This window comes from Leptidea sinapis, chromosome 42, assembly GCF_905404315.1.
Source record: "Leptidea sinapis chromosome 42, ilLepSina1.1, whole genome shotgun sequence".
NCBI lineage: Eukaryota > Metazoa > Arthropoda > Insecta > Lepidoptera > Pieridae > Leptidea > Leptidea sinapis.
In genome coordinates, this window is record NC_066306.1 from 7622629 (window position 1) to 7635362 (window position 12734).

At 36.7% G+C, this 12734-nt stretch overlaps 1 protein-coding gene across 2 annotated transcripts; it reads left to right on the forward strand.

Annotated features, from left to right (window-relative positions):
• The first annotated feature begins 348 nt into the window (after positions 1-348).
• LOC126976870 (glutamyl-tRNA(Gln) amidotransferase subunit B, mitochondrial) lies at positions 349-8926 on the forward strand. Of its 2 annotated transcripts, XM_050825494.1 has the most exons (6): positions 349-772; positions 4080-4519; positions 4733-4909; positions 6400-6552; positions 7309-7481; positions 8258-8926. In XM_050825494.1, the coding sequence occupies exons 2-6, from the start codon at positions 4127-4129 to the stop codon at positions 8910-8912; spliced, it is 1551 nt and encodes a 516-aa protein (XP_050681451.1). In that variant the 5' UTR covers positions 349-772; positions 4080-4126; the 3' UTR covers positions 8913-8926. The 2 variants fall into 2 exon arrangements, with proteins under 2 accessions (XP_050681451.1, XP_050681452.1); XM_050825495.1 differs by lacking the exon at positions 4080-4519 and having other exon boundaries at positions 350-772; positions 6395-6552.
• The last annotated feature ends 3808 nt before the right edge of the window (positions 8927-12734 follow it).

The following is a 12734-nucleotide window of genomic DNA, read 5'->3' on the forward strand; positions in this document are numbered from 1 at the left end:
TGAGTGAAGCCTGTTTGTAGTAATATCAACAAAAATGTCCAATGCTTCAAGCAAATAGAAAGGTTCGATAATCTTGTAGCATCTGGAACTACTGACTACTGACGCAAGCATGACAGACAATGTTGTTATCGTATATTTATCTTTAGCTTACCCTATTGTGGGTTGTGGGTGTGTTAGCTACACACCTGCTGGGAAATGTTGCCACATGCTATGATAACACAAAGAATTAAGTTGTATTTAAACTGGTTGTATTATATGAATAACAGTCAAGGTTGTGTGCACACCCATCCGTAAAACACACAGTACAGAACATTTAGTTTATCATTCATTTCATTTCATATAACATATTTCATTCCGTTCTTTCGCTTAGTATTGACCGCACGTCGCACGGGATAGGCAGTTCTCTGTTGTTGCACGGGCCGCAAACGTCGCGTGTTTTTTCTATTATTATACGCACTTCCTCAAAGAAATATCTATTGGAAATGTATTCCATTGCCGAGGTCACACTTGCTTTCGTCGTGTTATACGTTTTTTCATTTTTCTTTGAAGTTGTTTCGGGAATTGTGTCATAATGTAGTGCCGGTGATAATAGTTTTAAGTATGTAAGCTAGGCTTAAGTTAATTAGTCAATAATCAATGCAATACGTAGGATATATATACTTAACGCGTTTTTTGAATCTTTTAATTTAAGCATTTTAAATATTTCGACGTAAAATACAACTTTCACCTTGCGCTGAATGTCCCGTTGATTGCTTTATTAAGTCTATATCAGGTATGTGATTTTAATATGTTATAATTTTTATAATAATACAATGTAAAGTGAAAAAAAATACGTCACATATGAGATTTTTTGCTTTGCTTATAACAAATTTAAAAATTATATTTGAAGCTCAGATTTTCTGGTAAAACAACTCGTTTTTCACTTTATATTAATTGTTAACGCCTAGGTAGTATTTATTTTATTTATTTATTTATACTTTAATAAAACGGCGTAAGCCAATTACAATTAAACTAATTAAATCCAAACTAACTAAACATATTAACACAAATAATAGTTAATAAGTATTCTATTAGGTATTTTAAATAATATTTATTCCTAGGGTTGATCAATTCGATCGAGTCATGATTCATATTCAAATATTACTATTCAAAGTAAGATTTTAAGTCGCTCATAGAACGCCAAAATCTATAAGGCGTTCGAAAATATAATGCACCTCCGACCTGAGAAGAAGTGCGCAAGAAACTCATCCGACTTTTTTTAAATATTGTGACAATTAAGCTTATTATTTGAACTCTATTACTCTCGCTCCATTCTCAATATATGGTTTACCTTTACGACATAATATACGTTTTTGAATAATTATTTTGTTTTTTTACATGATATTGTGTTGTAAACATATTCAGGGATCATGTTCTAAAAGCGTATACATCGCCCAAGAAAAGCGTAACTAACTTGACCGAGTAGTAGGCATGACAAGTTTGTGTTTGTTCATGGTGTTAATATTCTGATTATCACAGTTTCTAGAAAATTCGCTAACGTGCCTATACATTATCTAGAATATATTGAGAGGCAACTGTTAAAACGTTTATTTTTCTATTTTTTTCTGTTAATGATTCGTTAGGACCTAGGCCATAAATAGCGCGAACATACGGATCATCTCATAAGTGATCACCTCCTCCCACATTTTCTTGCAATACAAGATGATTTTAATATCGGCTACATTGTCCCCATATCACTTACTATAGAACATAATACTATGAATATAACTAAAGTAAACTAGTCACATCGAACTGTGTAAGCTCTTAATTGTATAATCTTTAACCGCGTATGCTGTAGAAGACTGGTAGCCAATCGTTCAATATGGATAGATTTAAACCTAAATAGGTAGGTAATAGTTTCCCTGCGAGATCGAATCAGAAATTAGGAGATTTGTAGGAGAATTAAAGTCACCGACATAGCCGAGATGGTTGCGAAGCTGAAGTGGCAGTGGGCAGGACACATGCCGACGGAAGGTGGCCGTTGGGGCAGCAAAGTCCTCTAATGGCGACCAGGAACCAGAACGCGTAGTGTTGGCCCCCACAAAATGGACCGACGACCTGGTCAAGATGGTCGGGATAGGTTTGATGAGGACAGCGAAGGACCGATCGTTGTTGAGATCTTTGCCCAGCAGTGGGCAAGAGGCTCACGTAATGGGAACTGGCGATGCAAACACACATGGACATCCGCTACACAAGGCGTCAAGAGATGCGTTGCCGAGTTTTAAGCTGAGGGTATGCTCAAAGCTTGAAGGTACTTAAGTCGTATCGGTCTGGGAAAGCTGCAGCCGGTAGGTAATCGATTCATTTTTTTTTTTATGGAATAGGAGGACAAACGAGCGTACGGGTAATATGTATAGATTTAAATCTAAATAGGTAGGTAATAGTTTCCCTGCGAGATCGAATCAGAAATTAGGAGATTTGTAGGAGAATTAAAGTCACCGACATAGCCGAGATGGTTGCGAAGCTGAAGTGGCAGTGGGCAGGACACATGCCGACGGAAGGTGGCCGTTGGGGCATCATTTGTAACATGATGTCTTATTTTTGACGTGTAAGTACGGGAATGTATTAAAAAGGACCTGATCAAGGAATGAACGTCTCGGTCAACCTGTTAAAAAACAATATGCTTTTAAATTAGCTTTTTAATTGGAATAATAATAACTGTCAGTGATTCTTCTTTTAGACTTTTACAAATGACAATTGACAGCTGTCACCTACGCCAAGTTATAAAAATAAAATGGTAGGTTTAATTCACGGACGAGTAAAAAAAGAAGGACTCCGCGCCGTGATATTAGCAAGTGAAGCTTTACGCTAGTGTGTGTGCGGGTACGGGGGATACTAGTTACACAATTTTTTTCCCTTAAGTAATCATATATGGCCACAAAGACTTTTATAGTATCGTTTTTATACTTTTTCACATCGCACGACGGTATGTTTAAAAATTTTTATTGCGAAGCAAACTGATCTGTCACACGATGGCAAATCTCATAATGGCGGCCGATCGGCGTGTATTAGTGTAAGTGTGTGCGTGGGGCTTTGTATTTACTCGTTTACCGGCTTGTTTTGGTGTTTCACTGTTATGTAAGGTGACACGGAGTCCTTCTTTTTTTACTCGTCCGTGGTTTAATTTATGTCCATAGCCACCCTGACTTGTGTTAAATGTGTTAATAATTATCATTGTTCTCAGTTTGTTTAATGTTTAAACGATTAAAAAACAAAATATCACATTAATAACAAATGCCGTCAGATTCAAAACTTGTTTCTCTATCTATAGAGATTACATAGACGCAATAAACAGCAGTAGGTATAAAAAACCTGTTTTGCTAATAACATATTATGTTGATAAATAATATTGATATGAGTAATTGGATTGATTTATTTATCCTTAAGATAGCATATCTTCAACAAAGCCTATGTAATGTATAACTACATGGCAACACATATAAAACTAATTATTTAATAATTTATTAAAATTATTATAAATTTTCAAAAGAGAACAAGCCAATGTATAATATTACAATATGACATATCACATAACCCTCAATAGGTAAAACGGATTAATTGTACGTCAAAATTAGTTCTCTGGACGCTCGCTAGTGGTGCTTGAAATAGGCACAAAAAATTTGCTGTCAAACTTGGAACAGCCTGTCCAGTGGTTTAATCATAGAGGTCAGTGGTTACAAGTTACAACTACATATAAACCTACATCACATGCCATTTTAAACGTTAATAGTCTTGTATGTTATATACATCGACACAATGAGTAAAGTGGGAATATATTTGACAAATGACACTTACCGTTTGACTGTTGACGTCCACACATATGTATTATGTATATATGTAGATTTAGGCAAAATTTATGTGTATTGTGTAAACTGTATACAGTTTTTATATTTTTATTTAAAAATCGTTTGATTTGATATTATTTATCAATATTATTATAATTTATGCTTATATTTTACTGTGTTAATAAATATTATTCTGCACAGTAGTCTTATCTTAATTTAACAAGTTAAAATGAATAATAGTTTGTTTATTTACAGCTAATAACCTCAACTCAGTTGTGCTGTTCTGGAATTCATAACATATTATGAACAATATGAATTTCCGAGTGTTCAGTAAAACAGGCTTAAAAAGACACTATTCATCACATGCAGCGAAGAACTTCCAAAGTGTAGTAGGTTTAGAAATTCATGCCCAACTAAATACAAAAACAAAGCTATTTTCTGGTGCACAAAATAGTTTCGGTAGCTTAGTAAATAACTGTGTATCCCTATTTGATGCTTCAATACCAGGAACATTACCCGTCTTAAATAGGAAATGCGTCGAGCTTGGTGTCTTGACTGCACTAGCATTTTCTTGTAAAGTAAATGAAATATCAAATTTTGACAGGAAACATTATTTTTATGCTGATTTACCAGCAGGATATCAGATAACACAACAAAGAGCACCTTTAGCTAAAGATGGCGAACTAAAATTTCAGGTACAGCATCTATTTTGAGTATATAAATTATGTGTTGTTATTTTATTGGATATAATACATTGTCATGCTCCAATGTATTAATTAGTATTATTACAATATTCATTCTGTCAACCATTACAATATCATGTCCTTATTCACTTTTGTCAGGAATTTTACCATTAAAATATAACAACCTGATTATATTTTTTTATAAGGTTATTCGTTTTGTTTTAGGTCTTTACACCAGGAATTCACAAGAAACCATACAACAAGATATCAAAGATCAAACAAATTCAATTGGAACAGGACAGTGGCAAATCTCTTCATGATGCTGAATTAAAAAGGAGTTTAGTTGATCTTAACAGAGCTGGTGCACCACTCATTGAAATTGTGTTCGAACCTGATCTAGAGGTTTGTCATTAATATATCTATATATATAAAAATGAATTGCTGTTCGTTAGTCTCGCTAAAACTCGAGAACGGCTGGACCGATTTGGCTAATTTTGGTCTTGAATTATTTGTGGAAGTCCAGGGAAGGTTTAAAAGGTGAATAAATATGAAAGTGGTCGGAATAAAAACAACAATTTTGTTTTTCCTTTGATGTGTCCGTCGTCCGATATTTGTTTTGTATGGACATATTTTCTATGAGAGAATTTATTGACGCACGGTTTGACAGTTCTGCTGTGAAACAATTTCATTACAACAACAGGGTGCATATTTTACGAAATAATTCTTGATGTCATGAAATATTATTGACAAATTAATAAAAAACATTATTTTATTTATTATATACAGAACAACTGTCGGGTCAACTAGTACATAATAATTATGTATTTGAGATGCAACTTGTGTGTCATACATACAGGCAGTCACTCAAATATAGATTTATACAAAATAAAAAATATAAATAAAATATGTTCAAAAAATTTTCACCTCTGCACTAAATAGTGTTTTCAGTGTGTCAGCACTAGAAATAAGGAATTGGTTATTACTTATTCTAGTAGGCTCTATAATTTACAAAATAGCTTTAATGGTAATTTTAAACTGCATGGCATAAATAGAGCACAGCAGCAATACTTCAAGTAGGCCCACATTCTATTGCTCTACAAAGGCGCAGGACTGGCCACATATGGAGTATTGCTGTCATCTCTGGTCTGGCGCATACCAGCATCAGCTCGATCCATTTGACCGCATGCAGCACAGAGCATCTCCCAATTGTCAGGACCCAATGCTCTGTGAACTGCTTGGTCATTGGCAATGCATAGAGACATTGCTTCATTGTGTGTCTTCTACAGTTCCGAAGAGCTGTTTCAACTGATTCCTGCCGCCAAATTCCACCTTCACATGACACGCCACAAGTTAGTTTATCACCTCACCAACTGGATGTGTGGCGGTCCTCCATTGTGCACTTTTCAAGCAGGTTTCTTCCACGTACTACTGTGGAATGAGCTTTCTTTGGGGTGTTTCCGGTACGGTACGACATGGGCACCTTAAAAAAAATCGCGTACACCTTACTTAAAGGTCGGAAACGCTCTTGTGATTCCTCTGGTGTTCTAAGAGAATATGAGTGGCGGTGATTACATAACACCAGGTGACCCGTACGCTTTTTCTCCTTCTTTTCCATAAAATAAATGAATTCACTCTTATAATAAAGTCCTAAGGATATTTTTATTTTATTTATTATTTCAGTGACAAAAGCTTACATAAAGATATGCCTGTGTATGACAATATTGAACACAGATATCTCAAGATGTTGCAATTAAGTTATACATTTCTTCATGCCAACACATATACACTATTTGACTATAGAGCTTATCATATTTTCCTTAGCTCGGAGCCTAAAAATCACCAAATCATTAGGGTATTGAAAATAACTAAAACAAAACATATTCTCAGTGTAGGATGGTGAAGAGGCTGCGGCGTTGGTGAAGGAATTGGTATTGATTGTCCAGCGTCTGGGAGCTTGCTCCGGTCGTATGGAGGAAGGAGCTTTACGAGTTGACGCTAATGTATCACTGAGACGCTTTGGGGAACCACTTTCAACACGGACTGAGGTATTTAATGTCCATGAAAATATATACCTCTGTTACTGATTAATATTGTGTATTATTACTTAAAGTGTTTTCGTTTGACATGTGTGGGTGCAGATCACTGAGACCAATAAGATCTAACAGTGAAAGCCATTATTTTCTATAGCTCACGGGTATGACTGCAACATAATTGTGGTCGGAAAACAGTACTTATATCTGACATGTCCGAAGTTTTAGATTCTAGATCTCACTTTAGAGTCTGCCTCAAGTTTCTGTTTGTGGCATTTCTTCTCCAAGTTATTCCCTGCCTAATTTTTGTCTAGACAATTGTGTGAAGTGTATCAATAATTATTATAATAATCTCGTAAGTCTCATAAGACTGCATGTCAGAAGTGAAAACATCTTGTTTTCACAAGTTTGAAAACTGTATTGTATGGAAGAAATATTTTCACATGTATTTTTTATTAGTAATTATTTTATCAACATATTAATATTTTATCGCTGTTTTACATGAATAAGAATGATTATTTAATATAAATATACAGACAAACAAATTTATAAATAATGTAATAATGGTTGATGTTTCTGTATATATAAAAAAAAGCTAATACATGTTGTACTTGTAATAAAAAAATGAATGTTCTAATGAAATTGTTAAGCTGTTTCTTATATTAGCTATTTAACTAAAAATTTTAAAAATCATCAAAAATATCTTTTAATTAAAATAATGGCATAATTAATAATAATAACATGACATAATAATCTCACTTATCATTTCAGATCAAGAACATTGGATCCATTCGCGGTGTTGCAAATGCAGTACGCCATGAAATAGACCGACAGCGCAGTGTTCTACAAAATGGTGGCAAGATTATAAACGAAACAAGATCTTGGGATGCAATTGCGAAAGTCACAGTACCAATGCGCGACAAAGAAGTTGTACAAGACTACAGGTAAAGTATAAAGTACTATTTTTAAACATGTGTGATTAGAATATGTAATTAGTATTATTAATTAGTATAAGTTTTGACATGTCATATAAATTTCTGTCTCAACAATCCGATCCGTTAACTTACATTTATGGAGCTTTTACTACATATAGCGCCACCTTGCGAGTAGAAGTGGAGTACTTATTCTGTACTAAGCGTCATCTAGTAACTGGAGATCGAGTGCTTTTTTTCAGTATTAAACTCCATCTCCTATATCTACGAAGTCAGTGGTTTTTTCTTTATTTTGCGCCATCTAGTTGCTACAGACTGAGTGACTGAGTGCTAATACGTCATGATTGCTACCTAGAGACTAGATGGCGCTATGAGTAGAATGATATAGTGCTATTTTCTAAAACATTATCCCAGTAAGTTGAGCATTAACGTTATATTATTTTAATCTAGGTATGTTTTTATTATTTATCAAATTTTATCGATTTATATAAAGCTTGGCCATTGGGTGTTAAATTTTTTATTGCTTTAAATAATCATAATTACTTAATTTCTCAAATAATACAATAAATAAAGGTGTTATGTAGTAAGTTTATAATATGTTTCTAAATTATATTATATACATACATATAGCAAAGACAGCTAAACTAGTATGAACTGTGTTTCAGCTGTCAGTGACTTATTCTCGATGTCAGACATAATTACAAAGTCGGATCAAATTTTAAAATGAAATAAAATAAAATTTTAATAAGGTGTTAGTTATGATTTTGCTATTGTTAATATTGTTCCAGATATATGCCTGAACCGAATCTACCACCGTTACGACTCAATCTAACAACTAAAGAAGATAATAAGGATGTCTTAAGTGTGCCACTCATAAGGGATCAACTTCCTGTATTGCCGGAAGAATCTAGAACAAATCTCATAAAGGATTTCAAACTCCAACCTGTGATAGCAATTCAACTCGTCAATGAACCGACATTATTAAATCTCTTTTATACTCTCACATCAGACCAACATAGAAATGCAACAAAAATTGCGAATTTTTTGATCAATGATCTCTTAACTGTACTCAATAAGCGAAAAATGTATGTTGAGGACTGCTCAATATCAGTTGAGAACTTGTCTCAATCACTTGATTTATACTTGTCTGGCAAAATAAATTTGGATGTATGCCGTTATGTTTTAAACGAACTCTTAAATGATTCCTCTTTGGTTCCATTTGAAATTGTTAAAGACAAAGGTTTGCTTTTGATGACAGATGAAAAGGTTATTGAAGACAAGTGTATGAAAGTGATTGAGGATAATCCAAAATTAGTGAAACAATACAAAGATGGTAAGGTGAAGGTTTTTAAAGCTTTATTAGGTATATTGATTAAATCATCTAATGATAAGCTAGATATGTCATTAGCTTCGAGGAAGATGGAGGAATTGTTAAAGAAATAAATTATTTCAAATTATTCCGCGTGTTTTATTTGACCTTTTTATAATATAAGAGGGGCCTAAGGACTAGAGACTCACGTAATGAAACTGGTTGGCTACTTTGCACAGGATGCCGACTACATTATGGGTACCATAACGGCGCCTATTTCTGCCGTGAAGCAAAAAATGTGTCGAAGCCGAATCATAACTGTGTATTGGTCTGAAGGGCGCCGTAGCTAGTGAAATTACTGGGCAAATGAGACTTAACATCTTATGTCTCAAGGTGACGAGCGGAAGAATTATTGGATTTTTCAAGAATCCCTAGTGTACTGTATTGTAATGGGCAGAGCGTCTCAATTACCATCAGTTGATCGTTCTGTTCGTCTCGTCCCTTATTGTCAAAAAAATTGGTGAGGCGACTGCCCATGGACCTTCGCAACACCAGAGGTCAAGCTATGCGTTGCCGGCCTTTAAGTTGGAAGTATGCGGTATATAGTCTTGCTGTTCCTTAAGTCGTATTGATTCGGAAACACTACAGCTGGTCATTGATTCCACAAAGTGACAGTGCGAGGCAAGAAATTGCTCGCAAAACAAGCAGTTGTAGTTTCCCAGATGTCAACATACTGCGAGTGGATTTTCGCATTTTGACGAAATGTTAGTAAAGTTTAGTCAAGCCGATCGGAAATGACTTGATCGTCGATGATTCGAGCCGCTCTTCGTTGTATGCGGTCAAATGGAAGAAGCTGGTACTGGAGAGCTCCCAGACAGAGGTGAGAACTACTCCATGTGAGGCTAAATTTGTGCCTAATATAGTTGCAGGCGGTGGCTTATAGTGACGTACCTACTGTATCGTTTTACTGAGCACACCAAGCTATTAAGAAGCCAATAAGGTCGGGTCGCTGGAAATATCTGCGCCTAGCAAGGTGATACAGGCTCTGGCAGTACAGAAGTGATCGAATGAAGAGTTAAGACTAAGTTAAGTTAAGACTTACAGGCCTAAATTGATTATTATAATATATATATTATTAACCAGGTGGCCTACCTTTTGATACACAGTAACAAAGTGACGTTACCTAATTGTGACAGTAACAAACCTCAGGCGTTTGGATCAGGGAAGAATGGGTGACGTTAGCAGTCAGACATAACAATTTTTTTATGGAAGACGAGGACAAACGGGCGTACCTGTGGGTCACCTGGTGTTAAGTGGCCTATCATACTCTTGAAAGACCAGAGGAATTACAGGAGTGTTAACGGCCTTTAAGGAAGGTGTACGCGCTTTTTTTTGTTGGCTGTTTGCTTAAGATTTCTAACGATTGGTGATTCATATTTTTCTTTATTGTATTTGCATCGGATATCAAATTTAAAAAGTAGTCATTGCAGTACTGATGCTTGCGAGAAGATTATAAAAGTATTGAAAGAATATCTTAATGCAATACAAATGATTTAAGTTTTATTTAGTGTTAATTCCGCCAATATTTGTTTTTAAAACAATTCGACACGTGTTTCGCCTCTACACGAGGCATCCTCAGGACGTGATGTCTCGCCAAAATCTGACACGAGACACGTGTCGAATTGTTTTAAAAACAAATATTGGCGGAATTAACACTAAATAAAACTTAAATCATTTGTATAATTATGGGTTTCCGCAAAGTAACGCCTAATTCAATAAATTATCTTAATGTAAGCCGAGATCAATATTGCTTATAAAGTATGTTTCTTTGACAAGTCTATTTTTATATTCTTCTTTTTCACTTTAAAAAAATGCAGACTGTCCGGTAAATGTTTAAAACTTTAACCACCACCATAACCTTGCAGAATAGATAGTAGCGTAGTTACCTATTCAAATTCAAATATTTTTATTCAAAATAGGATATGAATATGAAATCACGTATTGAAAGTCAAAAACTAGTACCCATTCGGAAATGAACGCCTCAGACGCGAGAAGAACGGGCACAATAAACTCGGCGGGTTTTTTTTTCATAAAAATATCGTTACAATCAGTGACGGATTATTATTTTTTGGTGTGGTTTTTGGTGACGAGAGAGTGAGACGTGATGCTCTAAGGACGGATTTTATTTGTGCCCCCTCAGACGTGATGCCCTAGGCAATTGTTTAATTTGATTGAGGGTTAATCCGTCACTGGTTACAATGTACTATCGTACAATAAAACTTATAAATTAAAAAGCCTGAGGGCCGTCGCTCCATTTGCAATTTGTGGTATCATTAAGGAACTCATCTATGTTATAGTAACCTTTATACCAAACAAACGTTTTTTTAACAATTCTTTTAAGTTTTGTAATACAATTCTTTTGAACATTTTCTGGGAACTTGTTGTAAAATCATACCAACACATCGCCCCACAAAAGACTTACGTACCTACTAATTCGACTTAGCCGAGTAGTAGGCATAATCTGTGTTATTAATAAACGTGAAGTAAAGTTATTCCAACTTTTAAATTTTTGTCTAATTCACCTTCGCTACTATAGAATTACTTACATGACAGAGAGAAGTAATTCTAACTTAACTTGGAGTAACATTACATTGCGTTTATTAATAAGACAAAATAAGCTTATGTTTGTTACTGTAACACATTATGGTTATTAGTTTCTAGTTAGGTATAGTTTTAGGAGTGGTAGTGCCATGTTGGGTCCTCACGGACACAACCGAATTGGGCCGGCACGCCCGGAGAAATACCACTCCCCCACTCGAAACCCGCGTGAAATAGCGGCTATGCCGCTGTGTTTCGTCTGGTGAGTGGGGTATCCGGAGGCCTACACCCCCTCTCCCAAATACAAATGGCAGCACAGACTAAAATGAGACTACTCCAGGACGGTACCAGGCTATGCAGCCCTGGAGAATCCGTCCCTGGGCGTCCACAATTAGGGCCTGTACCTAATAGTGGTTGCCCAGGCTGCCCCGCGTATTCTGGAGGGGGCAAATCTGCGCTGACTCGGGGCAAACAGAGCAGGAGGCTCAAACCACCCTCCTCCACACTCGCTGTGGACTTTTGCTACATCAGGGGGCTTCGCTCAAATTTAAATGCCGTCCACTTTCACCTGGAGACAGTGAAGCCGGCCCTGCTCTTTTTAACCGAGACACAGATATCCTCCCTGGCTGATTCATCTTACCTTTCCTACCCGGGGTATAATTTGGAACACTCCTTTATACCACGGGCTGGCGTGTGCGTTTACGTCAGGGAGGATGTCTGTTCTCGACGCCTGAGTTTTCTTGAAGGACAGGACCTATCCATCATCTGGCTGCGTGTAGACTGCGATGACCATCCGCGAATCTACGCATGCCTGTATAGGTCCCATAGCGGTAACTCAGAGACTGACCGGCTCCTCGAACACATCCAAATGGCTACAGATTCCGTGTTGGAGCAGATCCCCACTGCAGAGATCGTCTTTCTTGGCGATTTTAACGCCCACCACGCCGAATGGCTAGGCTCACGTACCACCGATCATGCAGGGAGATCTGTTCACGACTTCGCCTTAGCATATGGTCTGACGCAACTGATTATTGCGCCAACGCGAATCCCAGATGTGCCAGATCATACACCTTCACTGTTGGACCTTCTGTTGACCTCCTTCTCACCATCCGGACGGCTATCTAGTTTCCGTTGACCCTCCTCTGGGATCGTCGGACCACTGCCTGATCCGGAGCACCGTGCCGATCATGCGCCTAACACGGCCCCGCTTCTTAGGATGTCGCCGCGTGTGGCACTATAGGTCAGAAAGTGGGACGAGATGCGGTGCTTTTTTGCATCCTGCCCGTGGAGGCAGATCTGTTTTTCGCTGGTAGATCCAGATGCCGCTGCTGACGCTGTTGCTGATGTGGTACTGCAAG

Excerpts from the sequence above, each read along its gene's own strand:
- LOC126976870 (XM_050825494.1), top strand. The coding sequence starts at position 4,127 with ATGAACAATATGAATTTCCGAGTGTTCAGTAAAACAGGCTTAAAAAGA. Across the intron at positions 4,910-6,399 it reads TGTTCGAACCTGATCTAGAG|GATGGTGAAGAGGCTGCGGC; the intron begins GTTTGTCATTAA and ends TTCTCAGTGTAG. Across the intron at positions 7,482-8,257 it reads GAAGTTGTACAAGACTACAG|ATATATGCCTGAACCGAATC; the intron begins GTAAAGTATAAA and ends ATATTGTTCCAG.